Consider the following 21632-nt stretch of genomic DNA (forward strand, 5'->3'; position numbering starts at 1 on the left):
CGTAATGCCTGCACATTTTTATATTCCTTCCTTTCAAGTAATTATTAGTTTCATCAACAACTGTACTTATAGTACCTTCAACATAGCAAAATGTCCTTTTATATGATCGTGTTCCTGACGCGGTAGCTACTTGTTCAAATAAAACCTTTGTGTGAAAACATTTATTCTTCCTCAATTCTTCCCAGTGTTAATTCTAAGTCTATGCCCTCTTGATTCTAATCTCTTAACCAGTGGAAATAGTGTTCCCTTGCTTAACCTCTTGATCATGGCTGACTTTGTACCTCTGATGCTCTTTCCCATACTATTCCCATATCCCTTAATCTCCTTAGTATCCAAAAATCTAGTGATGTCCGACTTGAATATACTCAACCACTGAGCATCCATACTCTCTGGGTTAGAGAATTCCAAAGATCAACATCCCTCTAAGGGAAGAAATTTCTTCTCATCTCAGTCCTAAATGGCCGATCCCTTATTCTGAGACTGTGCCCCTTAGTTCCAGATTCCACAGCCAGGGGAAGCATCCTCCCAGCATGTGCCCCTTAAAGATTTTATACGCTTCATTAAAATCACCTTTCATTCTTCTAAAATACAGGGAATACAGGCCGGGTCTACTCAATCTCTCCTCATAGGACAGTTCCCACATTCCCGGGAAACAGTCTGGTGAACCTTCATTGTACTTGCTCTTCGATGCATTGAAAAGAGCCCCAATCTTTTCAGATCTTCAGAATTATATTGGCACGGCTTGATTTTTATGTTAGGGATGCAGGTGGAATGTGATTTAGCGCTTCCCAAAGTCGGGAGTTGTATGGGTGGGAGTCCTTGATTGGCTGATCCTGGGCTTGAGTCATGTAGGATCAATGGCCAAAATGGCCTTGTCTTTCTCCGAGCTTTAAGTTCTTAACTGCCGTAGTATTAAGGTGAAGTTACCTGGCGCAGTGTTTCACAGTTTTTGTATTTATTTCCCAGGGGATGGAGGCATGGTAGCCTACATGATCTTGTCTGGAGCAGAGAGGAAGTTTGCCATTGATGAGAGTACAGGCCTTATCACTACAGTAAACTACCTCGATTATGAAACCAGAACCAGCTATCTCATTAATATCTCTGCCACAGATCAAGCTCCACCTTTTAACACGGGTTACTGCACCATCTACATCACCCTCTTAAATGAGTTGGATGAGCCTGTGCAGTTTACGAATGCATCGTACGAAGCTACGCTTAGAGAAAATATCGCAACTGGGACAGAAGTGGTTCAGATCCAAGCCCAGTCTGCTGATAACATGAACCTGATCACCTACAGGTTTGACCCTGACACCTCTGCCCAGACTCTCTCCTTGTTCCAAATCAACAGAGTCACCGTGAGTATATTGCAGTTCTCTTTTCATCCTGTTTTGTTCTCTCTCTCAGACTTTTTTCTTGTGGGCACACGGCACCATAGATTCGATATTCATCTCCACTTCTTGAGTGTTGAGCATTGCTTGAGTCAGGGGATGATGATGATCGCGAGCCCCTTCCAGGAGTTGCTGAATTTTCCTTCCATCATTTCAATGGAAGGGGTGCCAGACAGGTTCCGCCACTGGTACACAAACCTCCAAGGCTCTAATTTCTTTTCTACGCTCAGCCCAGATAAAAATCTTATTGTTGAAACATGGTACATCACAGAAGGAGACCATTCGGCCCGTTGTGTCTGTGCCATCCTTTTGAAAGAGCTATCCGATTAGACCCACGCCCCTGCCCTTTCCCCTTTTCAAGCTTTTACTCACTTCCCTTTTGAAAGTCACTACTGAATCTGCTTCCACTGCCCTTTCAATCAGTGTAGTCCAGATCACAACAATTCACTGTGTAATTTATGTTTTACTTCATCTCCCCCCTCTGGTTCTTTTGCCAATTATCTTAAATCTGTGTCCTCTGGTTATCGACTGTCCTACCAGTGCTAACAGTTTCTCCAACTTAATTTTATCAAAACCCTTCATGATTTTGAACCTTTCTATCAAATCTCTTCTCAACCTTCTGTCCTCTAAGGAGAACATTTGTATAATTATTTTTAATTATATATTAATTTAAGTACATAGAAAGATCCTTTTTAAAATCTATCCTTGGGTGTCTCAGAATCTAAATCCGTTCTCAATCAGGATGTTAAAGGGTTTGAATTTGTCTTGCAGGTTGGAAGAATATCGCTAATCTTATTTTTATCTCACTTCCCTTTGTGTATTACAGGGTGTGATAACTGTTAGAGGACAGGTGGATCGGGAGAAGGGAGATTATTATCTCATCACTGTCATAGCAGATGATGGGGGTCCCAAGAAAGACTCCACCGTGGTAAGAATATACTTTTTATTTGAAACAAAATGTCATTGTTGTGTAATTTATATTATAACCAGAAGTAAACTCAGACATTATTCATGAACTCATGGTGACAGCGATACCTATAATTCATGTTCTGACTGCAGACTATCAGGATCCACTGTTCTGAAGAAGAACCATTGACAAAACAGGATTTTGATGAGATACATGGGCCTGGAAATGTGGCCCAGGTTGCAGTCATTTTTCAAGAACTAAGCAACCTGCTAAGTCCCCAAAATAGCAGGCAGGAAACGCATGCAAACACAACTGATCGGAGTACTCCTCCCAACTTCACATTTAACCCAGAATCCTGATCACCAATACTCCCAAACCCCCCATCCTTACCCACTCCTCTCTCAACCTCCTCCATCCTCCCCACCCTCCTTTCCCAACTGACATTTTGGCAAAGGGCTTGAGCCTTGCTCACCCTATTTCTGAGTCACAGTATTTTTGCAACATGGCTGATGTAAGGTATGTCTCTTTTCTCGCAACTTTCCGGAAGCAACAATGCAGGCAGAAAAATTTGTTGTGGTAGGACTGAGGTGGGAGGAATGCACTGTTAATTCTAGTTCCACTTCTCCTCGGGTCACAACATATATTTAAATTTTTTCCCACTTACCAATACGGTCAATCATAATCCCAGAATATAAAACACCAATCAGGTTTCTTTAATAAAATGATCACTTTATTATAAAACAAGTCTCAGCCAGTAATGAAGCAAAGCATAAACACACAGATTGAAATGTGAAAGTTCCCTTTTTACCTTAGCCCCTCACACCCACACACATACACCGGTTAACCGAGAAAAGAGATTTACTCTTTAGAGCTCTACAAAAATAAAATGTTGGCCAAAATACTTGCTAATTCTTGAAGAAAAAGAGAGAAGATATGAAAAGATGTCAGAAGTCCTTTTTTGGTTTGACATCGTATAGACGGCTGTCACTGGGATCTTCCTAGAACAGCTCTTGACAGGCAACGTTGAAGATCAGTTTGGCCAGCCTTTCCAGGGAAAATGCAGGCAGTTTCTTGCACTTTCTTCTCAGTTTCTCAAAGGATGGAAAACTGGCAGACTTTTTCACAGAGCTAGAACAGATTGAGCTGGGTGTTCCCTTGGCAAGTTTTCTCCAACTGTCTTTTCAAACCATTGTCCATATCCCAACTCACTGTTCAAAGCGAAACCATAAACAGTGTCAGGCATCAAGCCTGCTGACCCCTATAAATCTTGATCTGTCACATCTCTGCAAATATCTTTCCCCATGTCAAAAACAACCCCTACTGGGTAATTATTTGAGGACAAGTGCCTTCCAGTAACTGTTTGTTTTCAAGCTCTGTTCAAAAAGCCTTCTGGTGACCTGCCTTTACAAAAAAGAGTTCCAGCATCTATGGAATCTTTTCAGTTTTGAAACAGAAATCCTCATACTTTAACAAAAAATGGAGTACTCTTAACAGTTGGAAAAGATTGAAACACCTAATTACAGAGGCTGAGGTTTTGCAACATTGAAGTTCTTCACTTTTGCTGTTTTAAAATGATTGATGTGACATGTTTGACTAATAAATCATTTCTTTTGTTTCTCTCTTATCGTGGATGAGCAGAAGGTAAATTATTTGTCTCACTTGTTGTTTTGTACGCAGTAATGTTTTCTGTGTTAGTGGAAGCATGCATGTTGCATGATTCCAGATCCCGTTTGCTCTCCCAGGTGGATGTAAGCCTCCTTCGACAGCACCTTCCAAACCTGCAACCTGTATCACCTAGAAGGACAAGCACAGCAGATGCATGCAAACACCACCATGCAAGTTCCTCACCAAGTGTCTCAGTATCCTGATTTGGAAATATATTTCTGTTCTTGTATCGTCATTGAGTCAAAATCCTAGAATTCCCTTCCCAACAGTACTCTACCCGCAGCAGATGGACTGCAGTGGTTCAGGAAGGCAGCTCACCACCACCTTGAGGGCAATTGGTGATGGGCAACAAATGCTGGCCTTGTCAGTGACACCCAAATCCCGTGAATAAAATATGTAAAAATCAAGAAATCTCAAGGCACTATCTTGAGGAGCAGGGAAAATCCTCTGTGATATGTTGACCAATCCCTCAACTAAATGAACAACTATCTGGGCATTAACCTCACTACTGTTTGTGGGATCTTGCTGTGCACAGTTTGGCTGCTTCGTTTCCTATATTGCAACAGTGACTACACTTCAAAAAGCACTTAATTGGCTGTAAAATGGTTTGCTGTTCCCTGAGGTCATGAAAGGTGCTATATAAATGCAAGTCTTTCTTGTGTTTTGCCACAGGCATGAAGTGTCAATCTTTTTGTTTGAAAATGCTCTGTACCTTCGGGATTGTGCACAGAATGACCTGACCCTGATTTCTCAGGTGCAGATTCACAAGCCAACACGCTGCCGTCATTGATGGGTTTGTGAGATTGAATCTTTTTATGAGAAAAAAGCATAAAGAACTGACCAAAATGCATCGGCAAACTTCCGTAAATATTTGTGCCTCTTTGGAAAGCTCTCAGATGTTATATCAAATCATGAATTGATGGCACCACAGAGCTTTACGCATGTTGCAATCAAATGTTCATCCCTGTGTGTGATGAGATTAAGAACGTCTTTCCATTTAGGTGCCTGTTGTTTACAAATCTTGCAAGACACTTATTTAAATATTCTACTGTCATAGCGGGCAAGGTGAGTTTGGTGGGGTGGGGGGGTTGGTGGTGCAGTGAGACGTGAGTGGTGGGGGTGGCAGATAGCTTCAGTGAGCAAGCTCGCACTAGCACAGATATAGTGTGCTGAATGCTTGTCTTTTACACTGAAATTTGCTGAGGACATCCGGGAGAGTCCCGACCGGAGTACTGGTTATGGAAATGAACCAGTGAATGGCTGTCACTTATCACTTATTGGTCAAGGCATTGCCCTGAGCAATATCAGTCAAGCTGCCTGCTTTAAATTTCAAACAGAGCTTGGCAGTTAACTGTCAGTCACCGTAAACTGGCGCATTCTCCTTGGCAACGCCAATCAGAGTCCACTTGCCAACCAATCAGCACTCTCTTGTACAGTATAAATTTGTTGCTTCCCTTACATTGGTATTCTTACGAATTGTCCTGATGAGTGCAAGACGAAAAGCTCTGACAAAATGTCTTTGTTTTCAGCAATATCAAGTTCTGTACTACCAAACGACTATTTGTAATGGAAATTAATATGTTCTTGTAAGAAAGCTGCCATCACTTATGTTGTGCATGATGCACTCAATTTTTTTTTCCACTCCTGAAATTATCTGTCTTCAATCAGTATCATAACATTAGCCTGAGCAAATTGAAAAAGAACAGAAATATAGCCCCTATAATCTGCAGCGTTTAAATGATCTAGCTTCTCGAAAGAAAAACAATAAAAGGCATCAATCTAATTGCTGCGCTATTTTCTGTTGTAGCTAAATTTTCACGGGTGCAGTGTTTCTGATCACCAGGAAAATTGAAATCGTGGTTAGAAATACAGAGAGCTATGGGAATGATTAGCAGGGACCCTGCTGGGCAGGAGCATGGTGCATCTGTCCGAGCTACTCCCTGATTATATTACTGTTGTTTATTCATTAGTTCAACTTTGAATTCCCAAGGTCTGAGGATGTGATTCTCTCTCGAAGAAGGGAGGAAGTTCCCATGAGGACACAAGATAATTCCAGTAGTGACAGAAGTTAACGGGAAGGGTTTTCTGCATGTTATCGTACACGTGTTAAAGAAACAAAGACCTTCCAGACCCTTCAGGAGAGATGTTAGGAAGCACTTCTTCACGCAAAGGGTGGTAGAAGTTTGGAACTCTCTCCCACAAACAGCAGTTGAAGCTAGAACAGTTAATTTAAAATCTGAGATATAGATTTTTGTTAAGCAAAGATATTAAGGGATATGGGCCAAAGGCAGGTATATGGAGTTAGGCTGCGGATCAGCCATGATCTCATTGAATGGCGGGACAGGCTCAAGGGGCTGAATGGCCTACTCCTGTTCCTATCTTCCTATGTTCCTATATATATTTTTTGTAACTATAGATGTTGCCTTTCACCATCTCAGGATGTCCCAAAGTACTTTACAGCCAATGAAGTACTTTTTGAAGTGTAGTCACTGTTGTAATGTAGGACACAAGGCAGCCAATTTGTGCACAGCAAGCTCCCACAAACAGCAATGTGGTAATGACCAACTAATCGTCTTTTGGGTGATGTTGATGGAAGGATAAATATTGGTCAGGACATGAACGAGAGCTCCCCTGCTCGCCTTCAAAATAGTTGCATGGGATCTTATGAGACTACTGAGAGTGCAGGTGAGGCACAGTAGATGGGTCAAGAGAAGGTGTAAATGTCAACAGCAGAATTATTATCAGCAGCTGAAGTTTGAAATAATGGAACCAGTGATGATCTGAATTTGTTGAACTCGATGTTGAGTCTGCTTGTAATAGCGGACCAAGGAATGTGAGGGGAACACTTGAAATATTTGTACATCGTTATGCAAGCCATCTTGCTTTTATCCCGATTGATAAAATACAGCAGCCCATTAAAAGAAAGCAGGATTTGATAATCATGATTTTGTAAACAAGCCAGAAATGTTGAGTTTGAGAGCTGGAAACATTTTCCACCTTTAAAAGTCGTTTTCCTGCATAACTTTTAAGTCAGTCTTTTTGCATGTGATACATTTTGAGATGTTTCTGAAAGGCGAGATAAATTGTTTGATCTTTCTTTCAGCCTCTGCATATGTGTGATGCCAGTTAACTTTTTCAGCAACGGACAGAGGGGCATTTTTTGCTTTCATTCTGTTTTGTGCCACCACAAACTTCCTGCCACAACAGGTGTCTGACCTTCCTGGTTGACCTCAGTTTATTTTCCTTCAATGGCTCTTTTTACTGTATATTATTTCAATGTATTTTTTAAAGAGGGAGTTGAAAACAAGTGAAGTAACTCATGCATCACCTCAAGGAGAGAAACACCTCCTTTATTTATTTCCTTCTGATACAGAAGTGTCAAAAACCTACAAGCCTCATTCCCAAAGTCCAAGTAACACCATTCTATTTACACTTATTTTTTTTTACTTGCTTATTTATCCTGATTTTGGTTGGAAAGGACTGTTCTTAGCTCTGTTGCATTAATGGTGGATGATTCCCAGGTCAAAATACCAAGCTCTTTTGGTATCTGCAGCTTGAGATGCTGGCAAATTATGGAAACTTTAACATTTTATTGGCGGCCACCAATGCTCCCTGGTGTACAACAAAGAGGCTTAAGAGATAAGCTGTCACAGGTGTTGTCAATGGCCACCCTTTCAATTTTGGAAATTGGAATTCCTTCCCTAAACCTCTTCGCCTCTCCTTCCTCCTTTAAGATGCTCCGTTAAACCTAGCCCTTTGACCAAGCTTTTGGTCATCTGCCTGAATGTCACCTTATGTGGCTCAGATTTTGTCAACGCTCCCATGAAGCTCCTTGGGACATTGTACTGTGTTAAAAGTGCTATACAAATGCAAGTTGCGGTTGTTGTTTTGACCCACGTACCTCAAATTGAGACTTGTTGAGCGATTTACCCTGATGTTTCTTCATACTTACCTTTCTTTCTTTGCTTTCCTGCTTGTCATTTTTTTGCCACGCTTAAGAGCTTCCTGGCCAAGTGTCTGATCAATGAGCTGACTGGCAGACAGACCTGTTTCCAAGGATTTGCAGTGCTTCTCTTTAGCTGGCTGTCATTGAGTGGCGGCCTGACTTGCCTCGCCATTTTCCTTTGCCCTCTTACCCCTCACTTTGTGTTGAGCCTGGGTCCAGTGCCTCCCTCTGATGGCAGGGTAAGAACTCACCAACACCTGCTGAACCAGGAAAGAGGAGGTGCAAACCCTCACTGTATCTCAACGGCATATTGCAGCACCTCCCGAATGCAGCAACACTGATGTGTCATCACGTGTGACGCATGCTCACGGTTTTATTTACTCTCCAAATTATAAAACGTGTCGGGGGAACATGTAAAAGCAATAATTAGAGAATTACAAGTTTGAAAGCACTTCAGAATTGAGAGAATAAACAAGGTGGAGTTGTGGAATAGGCTTCCAGTGAAGCGAGTCGATTATGAGTAACTTTGCATCTTTAAAAGGAGCTGCTTAGAAATCTGATAAGAAGGGGGAAGTTATTGGATAAGAAGATATTAGCAGTGTTGATACTTCTCATGAGTTAAGGGAAATCACTTGGTTCCCCATCAAATTAGGGAATAAGGGCAATTCATAACAGAATATCCACCAATGGGCCTTTGATAGAGTAGCCTGAATGGGTTAAATGGCCTTTTCTGATAATGGACTTTGTGCATTTGCTATCTCACTTTTTATCAAACAGGTAATCATTACTATTGAAGATGAGAATGACAACAGCCCAGTGTTTGATGCCACTTCAGATTCCTCAGTGGAGGTACAGGAGGATGCTCCCATTGGAAAACGGGTGGCTGTTGTCTTTGCCCACGATCTGGATGCAAAGAAGAATGGAATGGTACGAGCAGCCTCATTCTCAAGCGTTTAGTTTCAAATCGGAGATGTGCCACCTTGTTTGTTTCTGGAAATTGTTGAGGCAATGAGCAGCTGCCAATCTAGAGAAATTTCTAAGTTACATCAATAAGTAGCCTCTCTTTGACCTTAGGATCCATCTAAATCGTATCGACACAGGAGAGTTCCTGGGTTAGGCCAGGTTAGAAGATGAGTGTAGCCATGCACCAGACTCAACACTACTGATGAGCAATGCCACAGGAGATGGCTTAGTAATACGCACACAGCAACAACAAAAAAGACCCAGTTGACTTTAGTTAAGCTGGGCCAAACAATTTCCATCATCTACATCGATCTTGTGAATCAAACCAGATCATAGAGGATTACAGGCAGCAAAAGCCAAATATCTCAAGGTGCCTCAGGACAGTTTTCTTGAAACCAGCAGCGTCATTGGTTTATTTCCATCTCTCTCAAGTTAAACTAATTTGGTCTTTTTATAAACTGCAGGTTAACTTCACCATTTTGTCTGGAAATACGAACGGAGCGTTCAGGATTTGTACAGCTAACAGGAGCCGTGGAGAGATCTACCTTGCTCAACCCATGGACAGAGAACAGATTGATAGATACGTGTTAACTGTAAGTTCAGTGGATCTCGCCCATTTATCTGAGGTGAAGATGGTAGTTTCATTGAGCCAGTCCCATCTAGTTGGCCCCTGTCCATTATGTGAAACTTTTCACTTATCTTCAGTTGCAATGAGCTGTCTCTTTCTACATGTCCATTCCAGCTGCACAAATCCCTTACAAGATGATGTGGTACGTTTGGATGAAGATGATGAAGAATACCAACCCTACTACCTTCCATTGACTTCAATGGAAACAAAAGTCAGGAGCGATGCTTAATGGGTGGTTGAGCCGATATTGTGCATTTTTACTATCAGACAAAGTCAAAATTACCCCCATTGTCTCCACCCTGAGGGTAAATTTCCCAGAGCTTCCCCCCCGTTCTACCACTGTAATTTTGGAAATTTAGTGGAACCCCAGTTTATACATACTAACGGGGTTTTTGCGGTGGAGCAAGAGACGCTCCAATGAAATTCAACCCCTGCCCCATCAGTGGTTCAGTAACCTGCATGACTAGCATTTTAAAGTTGCAGCTCTTTGGGCCATTTCTAGAATCACAGAATAATACAGTGCAGAAGAGGCCCTTCGGCCCATCGAGTCTGCACCGATGCATTAAAATACCTGACCTGTCTACCTAATCCCATTTACCAGCACTTGGCCCATAGCCTTGAATGTTATGATGTGCCAAGTGCTCATCCAGGTACTTTTTAAAGGATGTGAGTTTTTGAAAGGGCAGTTGATGGTAAGAAGTACCCCCACCCCAAAGGGCAGAGTGGAAGAAAGCTTCCAATCAGGGTGAAGGGGATTGTTTTAACTTATGAATAAATGACCCTCCATCTCCTGTTGAAAATGATGGGTGCTTCAGAAACACAAGACTGACGGGGTTAATTTTTGTTTCTTGAAGTAACTCAGCGGCTGTATCTCAGCATGACGTTTCTTTAATCCTCCGGTCTTAGTTTGCAGATGATCTGTAGATTGTTGGAGCCATTATTGGAAAACAGGGCATAAGTCACGTAGTAAGTGTTGTGTTGTGAAAGCTGACTCAGATCCAGTGGTGAACCCAGCAAGGCAACAGCAGCTGTTGGTTTTTTCCCAAGTGCCCGCTCACACTCGTAAATTAAAGGAGGTTTTACATTCTCATGGCCCTTAAGGATGCAGCTTGGTTCCTCATTTCCAATCGGTGTCAGCCATCCACTGCTAGTTCAGCAGGAGAATGACTGTGCACTGTTTAAAGATGTTTGAGGGCTCCCTGATCATGATTGAGCATTTCCTGTCTTCTGTGCCATTTTCGCTCTGTGTTTTCTGTTGAAATCACTTGAATCATTTTCACTAAAGCCGGGCCAGTGGATTGCAATGGCGAAGTCAAATTCTGTTACTGTTACAAGGAATTGTAGGATTTTTATTTTATAATTGCACCCGTTTTTTGAAGAAAACCATAAAACAAAGACTTTACTCATGAGTGACACAAGTATAAGAGGAATTTGATTGGTGGAGTGTGATTTTAGCAATGGACAGAAGTGCAAAATGGAAAAAAAACTCGAGCCTTTAGTAATTTCAGTGAAACAGAAAACGTGACTCCATTTTGGGTTCTTGGAACCTAGGGCTGTTTGAAACTGGCAGCAGCAACAGCTTTATAACCTCCCCTCTGCCCATGTACTGTCAGCCATGGCCCTTGCCTCTTAGTCAGAAGATTGTGGGTTCAAGTCCCAAAGTGAGCACAAAAATCAAGGCTGACACTCCATTGCAGTACTGAGGGGGTGCCACCTTGTTGGAGGTGCTGGCGTTCAGGTGAGACATTAAACTGAGGCCCTGTCTGCCCTCAGGTGGACGTATCAAATCCCATGGCGCTATTTGGAAGAAGAGCAGGGGAGTTCTCCCCGGTGTCCTGACCAATATTTATCCCCCAACCCACATCACTAAAACAGATTTTCTGGTCATTATCACATTGCTGTTAGTGGGAGCTTGCAGTGTGCAAGTTGGCTGCTGTCTTTCCAATAATCCAGCAGTGGCTGCATTTCAAAAGTATTTAATGGGTTGGAAAGCATTTTAGGACATCCAGTGCTCATGAAATGCACAATAAATTAAAGGCCTGCTCGGGTCTGCAAATGAACCCCGACCCAAGCCCGACAGAACCACATCCGACCCGGCCCGAGTCCTTTGACTTTTCCCCGAGCCCGAGCCGACCACCGGAATATAATCAACTTTATTGAAAATGTTGTGCTCTACCTTGGATGGAATCGCTCACTGCAGACTAGTGCGGAGTCCAAATGCGCGTTTCCCGCCTTGACGTCCTGGCTGTCACTGTGTCCGACCCGAGCCCAAATGCCGGACCCGGAAGAGCGTCCCGACCTGAACCCGACACAAGTCGTCGGGTCTGGTTGGGTGGGTTTGGGTCAGGTAGCCATGCTCTGCAATAAATATGCAAGTCTTTTTTTTATTTTTGCCATTTTCCTTTTGCAATATAACTCACTCATGGATTTTGTTGCACAATTCAGGAAAGCAATCTCTGTAGGTGAAGATTGCACCCTGTTCAACTGAGATCAGTGGTAGAGATTGAATTAAATATGTTGTGGGGTGCTGATTTGAGTTATAGCAAACTTCCAGCTACATTTTGATAGGAATTCCAAAATAAGACAAATTATTAAAAATCTGTTGTGGTATTAAAATCTTGCTGTGTAATAGGAGTCATGAATACATTCACAGGTTATTTTGAGCAGGTTTGTGCCTTCATTCAATAATAGAAGGTAACAAAAATACCAGCATTTCATTCGTAACGCAGTTAATAGTTTTGCACAGTGCAATTTCAATTACCCGGGTCCAGTAGATTGCCTTAGGCCCTAAGTCTGTAAAGTTGCATAACTTGTTGACTGCTCATTAATCTGCCTCCAAATATATCCACTTTTTTAATCACACAATATCAACTGGTCCTGGAGAATTACCAGTGTTTTACAGCATTGTACAGGTGAAACCAGTCATCTGAGCAAGTTAGGGAAACTCAACACAACCAATAACCACAAATTGAAACTAGCATGTTTCTCCCCAATGGCTTGCCAAATATATCCAGTGTGTAACTGTTCCTTACACCGCTGAAAGATCCCAGGTTTGATCCCGCCACAGTCTGTGCCAAGTTTGTTGCCCTCAATTGAAGTAACAGTAGGAGCCCCATAACTGGTCTTGGCACCCCTGTTTTAAGGAGGGACAATCAGACATGTCCACCCACACCACCCCACCCCCCCCCCCCCTGTCCTCCAGTCCTGAGTGTGAGATTATAAACTGTAAACACAAGTCAGATCCACACATGGAGGAAGCCCAGAGAAACAGATTCATGAGTTTCGTCACACGTTTGATTCGTTGTTGATGATGAAAGGAATCAGTCAGTGTCAATAAGCCATGCATTGAGGATTTTCTCAAACAGCCCTTGTAAATTTCAGTGGAAATTAATAGAAATCTGGATGAACGTGTTACGTGCCAATCTCTGCGCAAGTTATGGTGGCCAGTGGGAGGAGCCCTGAGGAAAATAATATCTATTGAGCTACAGGAGCTGACATTTTCTTTCTTTTCAGATTCAGGCCTTTGACAGTGGTTTACAACCTCGGCGGACAGATCATATTCTAACCGTCACAGCTGTGGATGTCAATGACAATGCCCCAGTTATCGCAAATCCTGGCAGCTACAACATCAGCATTTACGAGGTAAAATCTGTTGCCTTCTCCACTGGATTCTGTGAAGCAGCAACTGTTGACAGAAGCAATTGGAGAGATTGAGAGTCAAAGGTCTCCTCAGCATCTCTGAATTTATGTTTTACTTTGTGAATAAATCGGAATGAGCTTAAGTTGCATTATTAACGCCTCTGATCGTCTTTATAACCTAACAGAACTTGGGTTCCATCTGACAGATCCATCCATACATTGTGGGATATTTTAAATGGGTTAATACATCATCTGATATAGCAGAGCACACGTGTGTTCAGTCAAACCCTCCCCCCCCCCCCAGTATTGAGTGGTTAATATTACCCCGCAGCATATTATCAAGGCAGCCCTAAAAGTACAAATGGGCCAACTGAGTGATCACTGGAGAAAATGAAGACAAGAAATGTTGTGAATGCGATAGTGGTGGCAGACTGGAGGTGAGAAAGGGAGGCCATGAAAGAGAAACCAGAATATTTTGAGGCAGCTTCAGTGATAGAAGAGATGTGGGTGTTCCGTTTGAGGTCAAAGTTGACAGTGATGCCAACATTGTTCGATGAAGAAGGACTCGGGTTGGGACCATCATAGTTGAGAGGTGGAAGAGGCATTGGGAAACTGTACCTGAATCATCGAAGAAATAAAAAATGACTTGCATTTATAAAATACCTTATTATTATCCTCAGGACATGCCCAAGTGCTTCATAAACAATGAAATACTTTTTATAGTCAGGCATCACTGTTGCTCTGCAGGCAAGTTATACACAACAAACTCCCACAAACTGGACATGAATGAATGAATAAAAGCAAATACTGCGGATGCTGGAAATCTGAAAACATGAACCATATGAATGAATGAATGGCCAGGTAATCTGTTTTCAGTGGCGTTAATTGAGGGAGGATGATTGACTAGGGCACTCCATTGCTTCTCTTCTGAAAGTGGGCAGGTACTGAAAAAGGACACGAGGTTGTGAACATTGGTGTGCAATGTGAGTGTTGCAGTGGTTATAGCAAAAGATGGCGTCAAACCAGTTTTTGATGGAAACAGATTTACAGCTGAATGAATATGTTCCAAAATTCAATTCTGATTTTTCTCTCAGTCTCAAGGCAGGCCAATGTTTGACTGCGATAGAAGAGGCAAGTATCAGACTGGTATAGTTGGCAGTGTTACGGTGAGATGGGACTTAAGACACATCGTTGTGAAGGAATAGCGTCCATCTCTCTCTCCAGCTGTAGCAATTAACCAGTAACACCTCCAAAACTCCTCAGTTAAAAACCAAGACACACAGAAATGTTTAGCTCCTTAGACCTCAGCTTGCTGCTCAGCAAGTTGTTTCTCTACAGGGCACCAGCTGTTTTTTAATTTTAACATGAAGTGCCATGAACACAAACAGCATCTGCTTTCTCCAATTTCACACCTGATGAAAGAATTTCACACCCTTCTGCTGCAGATCAAAGATTCACAGCTCATTGCCCTTTATCTACATTGCAAACCTGTTTGCATCTTAAAATTATGCATGCACAAAAAAGACAATTTTTTTCTGTTGATTATTTTTGAAGAACAAATATTAAACTTTGTCCTTTATTTCAAGGTTGTTAACTATCCATATTGAATTTTTATGCAATCTATTTTGGAACCAGCATAATTGGAATACAAATCAGAATAGATTACATTTTTATTTGCATTCCCTTCTCCTGATGTCCAGGAATGAAATTAGTGTACTGTGGGGAACTGGAACTTTTCCCTATCTTCTTATCCACTCGCTGCATTAAGGACTGAAATGGGGAAAAATTTCTTCGCTCAAAGGTTTGTGAATCTCTGGAATTGTCTCCAAGTCTAATAAGCTTTAGTTATTAAGAAACATATGATATAAAGTATATCTAATTCTTATTATTGGTTGAATAAACAATCTCTGGAGTGAGGGATGGCAATTTCAGCCCATCAGGTCTGTTCCAGTCACAGCCCCTGGAGGATTGTTGTAGTCAGGAATTCCCCACTCCTCATCTGTTCATCCCCTTCCTTAGAAGCAGAGATACACCAGGCAATGCTAATAATGTCCCTGCATTCCTCTATCTCCCTTCTGTTCAACTCAACAGTTGTATCTGATGAATGAAATAATTAATCCCCTTGAGAAAGAAAATCACCTTGATTGCTTACTTAATTCAGACAATAACTAGCGGCAAATACCACCCAGCCATCAAAGAATACACATTCCGAGGCTATGACACCCAGGATTTGCATGATACCTAATACACATAAAACGAACTCGGGTTAAGTGCATGTTACCACTTTCAACACAATCGAAGCTAAAACTTCAGTGCAGCACTGCGGGAGTGCCACAGTGTTGGAGGTGGCTTCCTTCAAATACAGGTTAAATTGAGGATCCATCTGTTTCAATGGGTCAAGTGGACATTAAAATCACATAGCACTATTCCAAAAAGAGCAGAGGGCTTTCTCAGGTTCCTGGCCAATGTTTCTTCTTTGACTAAATGAGAAACAAATTAACTGGCCCTTCATCTCATAAGAGCATAAAAAACAGAAGCGAGAGGGGGCCATTCGGCCCCTCGAGCCTGTTCTGCCATTCAGTAAGGTCATGGCTGATCTTCTACCTCAACTCCACTTGCCTGCCCAATTTCCCCATATCCCTTGATTTCCTTTGTGCCCAAAAGTGCATCAATATCAGTCTTGAATATATTCAATGACTGAGCATCCACAACTCTCAGGGGTAGAGAATTCCAAAGATTCACGACCCACTACATGAAGAAATTTCTCCTCATGTCAGTCCTAAATGGCCGACCTCTCTGAGAATCTGACTCCTAGTTCTAGACTCTCCAGCCTCTCCGCTCTTTGTGGAGTTTTGCTGTGTAAAAATGGCTGATGTGTTTGGCTGTGTCACTGGGGATGAAGGACGTGCTTGAGAAAGTAATCACGCCTCAGATATTAGTTTAAAATATTAACAATCCAATATTTTTATTTGTTCACAGCACTTAACAATTATTAATTTTATATTTTCCGTAGATTAGTGTGAAGTAACTGTGAATGGGGTCCCAGTGACGTAAGGTTTTTTTTATAAACTCCTAATCAGATTGGTTTGAATTTTAACGTGTGAATTCTCACTTGGTTCACACAGAATTTCCTATAACAACAACTTACATTCATATAGCACCTATCACATAGAAATATGCCCAAGGGCACTTCACGGAAACATGAGGAGTGATCGGCTCTGGGCCAAAGAAGATGAGATTAGGGAAGGTGGCCAAAGATGTGGATTTTAAAGAGTTTTTTTTAGGAAGAGGGAGGTGGAGGGATTAGGGAATGATGTAGACCCTAGGCAACTAAAATACATAAGGAGGAGATAGACAGGAGTGTGGAGTCAGGATAATGGAGAGTTTTGGAGGAGGGTTGGAACACCGGAGAAGGTTACAGAGATGGGAAGGGGTGAGGCTGTGGAGGAATTTAATACAACAACTTTCATTTATATCGCGCCTTTAACATGGGAAAACATCCCAAGATGTTTTACGAGCATTTATTAAGAAAGATTTGACACCTAGCCACATAAGGAGATATGAGGAGATGTGATCAAAAGCTTGGTCAAAGTGGGACATTTTAAGGAGCATCTTGAAGGAAGAGAGAGGCGTTTTGGGCATCAGCAAGGATGTACTGAGCAGGACCAGGTGCAATTTAGGATAAGGACGGCAGTGTTTTGGGTGTGTTGCCCATTATTTTGTCAAAAGGCGCTGACTGATTTAAAATGCTAACGTTAGCATCTCTGTTAAAACAGCAGGCAAAGGAATTTATAATGGTCACACAGAGCGTTAAACATATAATATCAGTATAATATTTACAATGTTAACAAAAACTTTTTATCATTATGGCATCTTATCGCAGCGGAACATGAAAAGGGTTTTGTCATTTGGGCTTCAGACTCAGTTTGGGGAGGTAAAGTATTAAAGGGCGTTTTTAAAGGTGCCTGAGGGCAGGAAATTCCAAAGCGAGGGGGTAAGGTATCTGAATCCTCTGCCATTGGCAGTAGAGAAGGGAGGGGGATCGACAGTAGTGTGGAGAGGCATGTAGGTTGGGGGAGGTAATCAGGGGCCCAGAGAGTATTTGAAGATGAGGGCAAGGATTTTAAAATCGAAGTCCTGAAGGGACAAGGAGGCATTGGAGAGTGGCATGTAGCAAGGTAATAGATGGGTTATGTTTTGTTTGGGACAAGTGATTGGCTAGGGCACGGAACCTAGGAAAAGGAGAAGGCATTGCTGCTCTATTGCATCCTATTGCTTCATGATATTATGCTCAGAATATCTGAGAGATTGATGGTTACAGGAACAGAAGTTTATTTACATGCATCTGCTATCAATGGCCTCCAGTTTTACTCTACAAGAGGTTCTATGAGTTCTGTTACATCACTTCCTGTGATTATGCTGTCAGACTACTTACATATTCTGCCCAGTAACAACCCTATATTACGTTATGCTACAATTTGAACCTCAACTTTGATCCGCATCCCTTCCTCTACAGAGATATTCGATCTCAGCGGTAAAATTTTCAATTGATTTAGCACCAGCAGCCTTTTGGATGAGAAGAAGGTTCCACTGGTCTTGCTCTAATTTTAAGATAATTGTAGATTCCCATAACCGAGGAAAATCGCCTCTCCTTATCTGCTCTAGCGAATCCTTTTATCGTTTTTACCACCTCTCAGCCTTCTAAACTCAAGGGCATTAAAAAAAAAACAAGCTTATAGAATCTGTCCTCATAATTTAAACCTTTTAGATCTGGTGAATCTGTGTTACATCCCTTTCTCTCTCTCTTTCCCCCCCCCCCCCCCCCCCCCATCCAAAGACAATATATCCTTTCTGAGATGCAGTGCCCAATAGCTGAACACTACTCCAGGTCCAGCTAAGCTCAGTTCCGAAGAAGGGTCACTGACCCGAAACGTTAACTCTGCTTCTCTTTCCACAGATGCTGCCAGACCTGCTGAGTGGTTCCAGCATTTCTTGTTTTTATTCCAGCTAAGTGTTTGCTTGTGTTTCATGTACTGTCTTCCAGTTTCCTTTAACAGGTTCTATGCATTTTTCAGAATGTCGGTGGGGGCACAGCAGTCACCATAGTCAGAGCCACAGACATGGACACTGGCGTTAATGCTGTGTTGTACTACTACATCACCCGAGGCAATGAAGATCTCGCCTTCAGAATCGACAGGCTGACAGGAGAGATTGTTACACGTCCCTCTCCTCCAGATCGGGAAAGGCAGGCTTTCTACCAGCTGACGGTAACAGTAGAAGATGATGGTACCCCTTCGCTCTCAGTAAGTGGTCTTCCTTCCCTGACTTGTATCAATGTGTAGAGAATGATACAACTCAGAAGGTCATTCGGCCCTTCGTGCCTGTGCCAGCTCTTCAGTCAAGCTATCCAATTAAAATGACGGGATCAGCCTTTTAATAGCGTCTTCGAGAGAAGCGCAGTGACAGTACATCACATTGCAGTTCAACTATCCCTCAGCTCTTTCCCCATAACCTTATAGATTTTTTCCCCCTTCAGATGTTGATCCAATTCCCTTTTGAAAGTTATGATTGAATTTGCTTCCAACAGACTTCAAGCCGTGCATTCCAGACCATAGCAAGCCACTGTGTTTCAAAAAAAAAGTTTTCTCATGCCACCTCTGTATTTTTTATCAATCACCTTAAATCTGTCGTCTCTGACCCTTCTGCCACTGGAAACAGTTTCTCACTAATTATTCTATCAGAACTGTTCATGATTTTGAACACCTTTATCAAATCTCTTCTTAACCTCCTCTTCTCTAAGGAGGACAACCCCCTGCTTCTTCAGTCTCGGGCAAGATGTGAAATCTATGCCCCTGTTTGGGCTGCAAAGTTGTCTTACACCAGAACTAACACAGTGTCAGGAGGCTTGTATAATTCCTCTGAATTCACCCTAGGTGGAGCAGCTTCTTCACATGGACCCATTTCCCACCTGTGCTTCCATCATGCCGTGATATGAGAAGGCTAACTAACCTCTCTCCCTCCCTCAATCCCAACTCCTACTCCTGATCTTAAAGCCGGACACTCTTCAGCTGATGGATTCAGGGAGAGAGGATTGCAAATCAGTAGTGGGTGTTGGGACTGAGATCAGGAGGGAGAGTTTCCATTTAAATAAGGCAACAGGTGAATAGCAGAGCAACAGCTGATGGCAGTGGGCTGGTAGAAATCAGAATAAAAACAGAGATAAAATAGTTTTTGCAAATATCAAACTGGAACGTTTGGAAGGAACTCGGCCCTTGGCTGTTCCGAGAATTATGAGTCTTTTTAGGATTTTGGGGAAAGCCTTATGCATGAGTGAGTATATATGATTGTTAATTTAGGAATAATGTTTTTATCTTCAACATGCTGCAAAGTTTCCAATGAAGGAACTTTTAAAACATTACAATTTTACTGATTCATTCAAACAAGTTGGAGAGTTGGGATTACGGTGAGTGTTTAGCTGTTGGGAGAATTCCGCCAGTCCTTGACTGAATAAATTCTCTACATCATTTAGAAAGTTAAAGCACACAATCCTTCTGTCATCTCATACCATTCTTAATAATTTGTATTTTGGAATATTCCCCAATGATGATCTACTCTGCTTTAGGTTTGCCAACTCTCGATGGATGTATTCCTCATCCAGTGACCACCTACCTCGCCCAGCGTAAAGAGCCTTTTCTCCTCATCTCCAATATTCTTATAGCTAAACCTAACGATAAATTAAAGAAAATGGGAAAAAAACACAATCCTTTTTTAATGCCCCTATAATTTTTTTTTCTTGGGTTTCCTCACAGCAGTGTGCAGGGGATTAACTTCCAATATCTGGAGACCTCAGGGCAATCCTGCAAGGTTCCCTGTAATTGGACATAGCATCACTAACAAACACAGCCTCGCATTGACGTCTGTCAGTGTTGGGCACACAGAGGAATCACTGATGCCTCCGCGAGGGAAGGTGCCCGCAAACATGTGGGGCAAATTTTCGTCTGGTCACAAATGGGAGTATAGATTGGAGGAAACCCATTTTGTACTAGCTATGGCTTTTTCATTCCTGTCAGTGGCCAAAGGGAGATACTATTTTCAACATGTTTCCCATCACAGCAGTCTTCAAACTGCGCCATGCACGTGAATCTCCACAGCCAGGTTTTCCGCATGCCCTCTCGTCTTAGGGAACTATGTGCTGAGAGCACTAATCCAGAAGTTTAACAGTTCATCTTTGTACACAAAGAGCCTCGAGATGTTTCTGAGTGAACAGTGAAGCATTAATTATGTCAAAGGAACTCCATTCTACCACAGGCAGCGAATCTCACTCATACACAGTACGTATGGACATTTGCAGGTTTTCTCAGCCTGAGCAATAGATTAGGTCAGGGGCCAGAATTATGTGTAAACAGATCTTGTCTATTGTACCAGAAACAGCTGTGATGGAAATAAATTGATATGCAGGCAAAATAGGTTATGTGGGATTTGCTTGTAAGTGTATATGACTAAGAATAAGTTTTCGTCAGAGTATCTTAAAGTGAGATGTATTTAGAATCTTTCTCTTAGCTGACTACCCATTGTGCTATATTAGTCCATTTGACACATGATGTTAGCTGTGTAATAGCAGGTGCATGTTGGACAAGGCAAAGCAAAGATGTTTCCGTCACTTGGTAACTCTGCTAATAGTTCTGATCTTGCTCAATAAAATTATATTGTGAAACATGCCAAACCCACAGCCCTGTTTAAATGCCTGTTGCTCACGGGACTGCTAGATGATGATCATATATCACATTGACCTATTTTCTTTTTTGTCAATAAACAGAAATTTGGGTTTGGGTTTCACATTGAACAAGGTTAATTGGGTTTTTTTTTGCTTACCTTGACATTGCAGTATTTTTCTGGTGTAAATTGCTTTGCGTGTTGACCCGATAAGGGCACAATGATGTCAGCGTCACCTCTGGAACCATACAAACATTATACCCAATGGTTTATCCCCTGAACCAATGAAAGAGTAGGATAGAGAAAGAAACAGAGTGGAAAAGGAAATAGGATGAATTAGAGTCAAACAGAATATAGAGGCAGAAAGGGGAATGAAGTGAGAGAAAGAGAAGTCGATTGAGAGAACAAGACGACAGAAAGGAACAGTAAGAATTGTTTTCAGAAGAGCAAGCAGAAGAAGAGGATATTGTAACCTTTGTTTTTAGGAATTGGTCCTTGAGAAATTAATGAGTGAATGGCATTCTTGATAAATGAAGTGTAATAGTTTAGTCTACAACAGACCCAGACATGAGAAGACCCCCCCCCCTCCCTCCCCCCGCCCAGTGGTATTGAGCTTGAGAAACCATAGGTCCAAAGTCACCTCCTCCTCTCAAGCATGCTGCACTTGCCATATGTCATGTCTCACATTACTCGTATCCTGTAACTCTCAATGTTATTTTCTGGAAGCAATCTATCTAATTTGCATTTGAATGTGTGACCCCCTTCGGAGTGCTGAAACAGCTT

General features: G+C 42.0%; 1 protein-coding gene across 12 annotated transcripts in view; it reads left to right on the forward strand.

Moving 5' to 3' along the window:
* cdh23 (cadherin-related 23) overlaps positions 1–21632 on the forward strand; it is a 658884-nt gene that overhangs the window by 484372 nt on the left and 152880 nt on the right. For all 12 annotated transcript variants that reach the window (XM_068020420.1, XM_068020419.1, XM_068020423.1 and 9 more), the window contains 6 exons: positions 967–1355; positions 2215–2316; positions 8684–8833; positions 9334–9462; positions 13011–13139; positions 18212–18439. In XM_068020420.1, the coding sequence (XP_067876521.1) occupies positions 967–1355; positions 2215–2316; positions 8684–8833; positions 9334–9462; positions 13011–13139; positions 18212–18439 (1127 nt within the window). The remainder of the gene's footprint in view (positions 1–966; positions 1356–2214; positions 2317–8683; positions 8834–9333; positions 9463–13010; positions 13140–18211; positions 18440–21632) is intronic.

This window comes from Heterodontus francisci, chromosome 42, assembly GCF_036365525.1.
Source record: "Heterodontus francisci isolate sHetFra1 chromosome 42, sHetFra1.hap1, whole genome shotgun sequence".
Taxonomy (NCBI): domain Eukaryota; kingdom Metazoa; phylum Chordata; class Chondrichthyes; order Heterodontiformes; family Heterodontidae; genus Heterodontus; species Heterodontus francisci.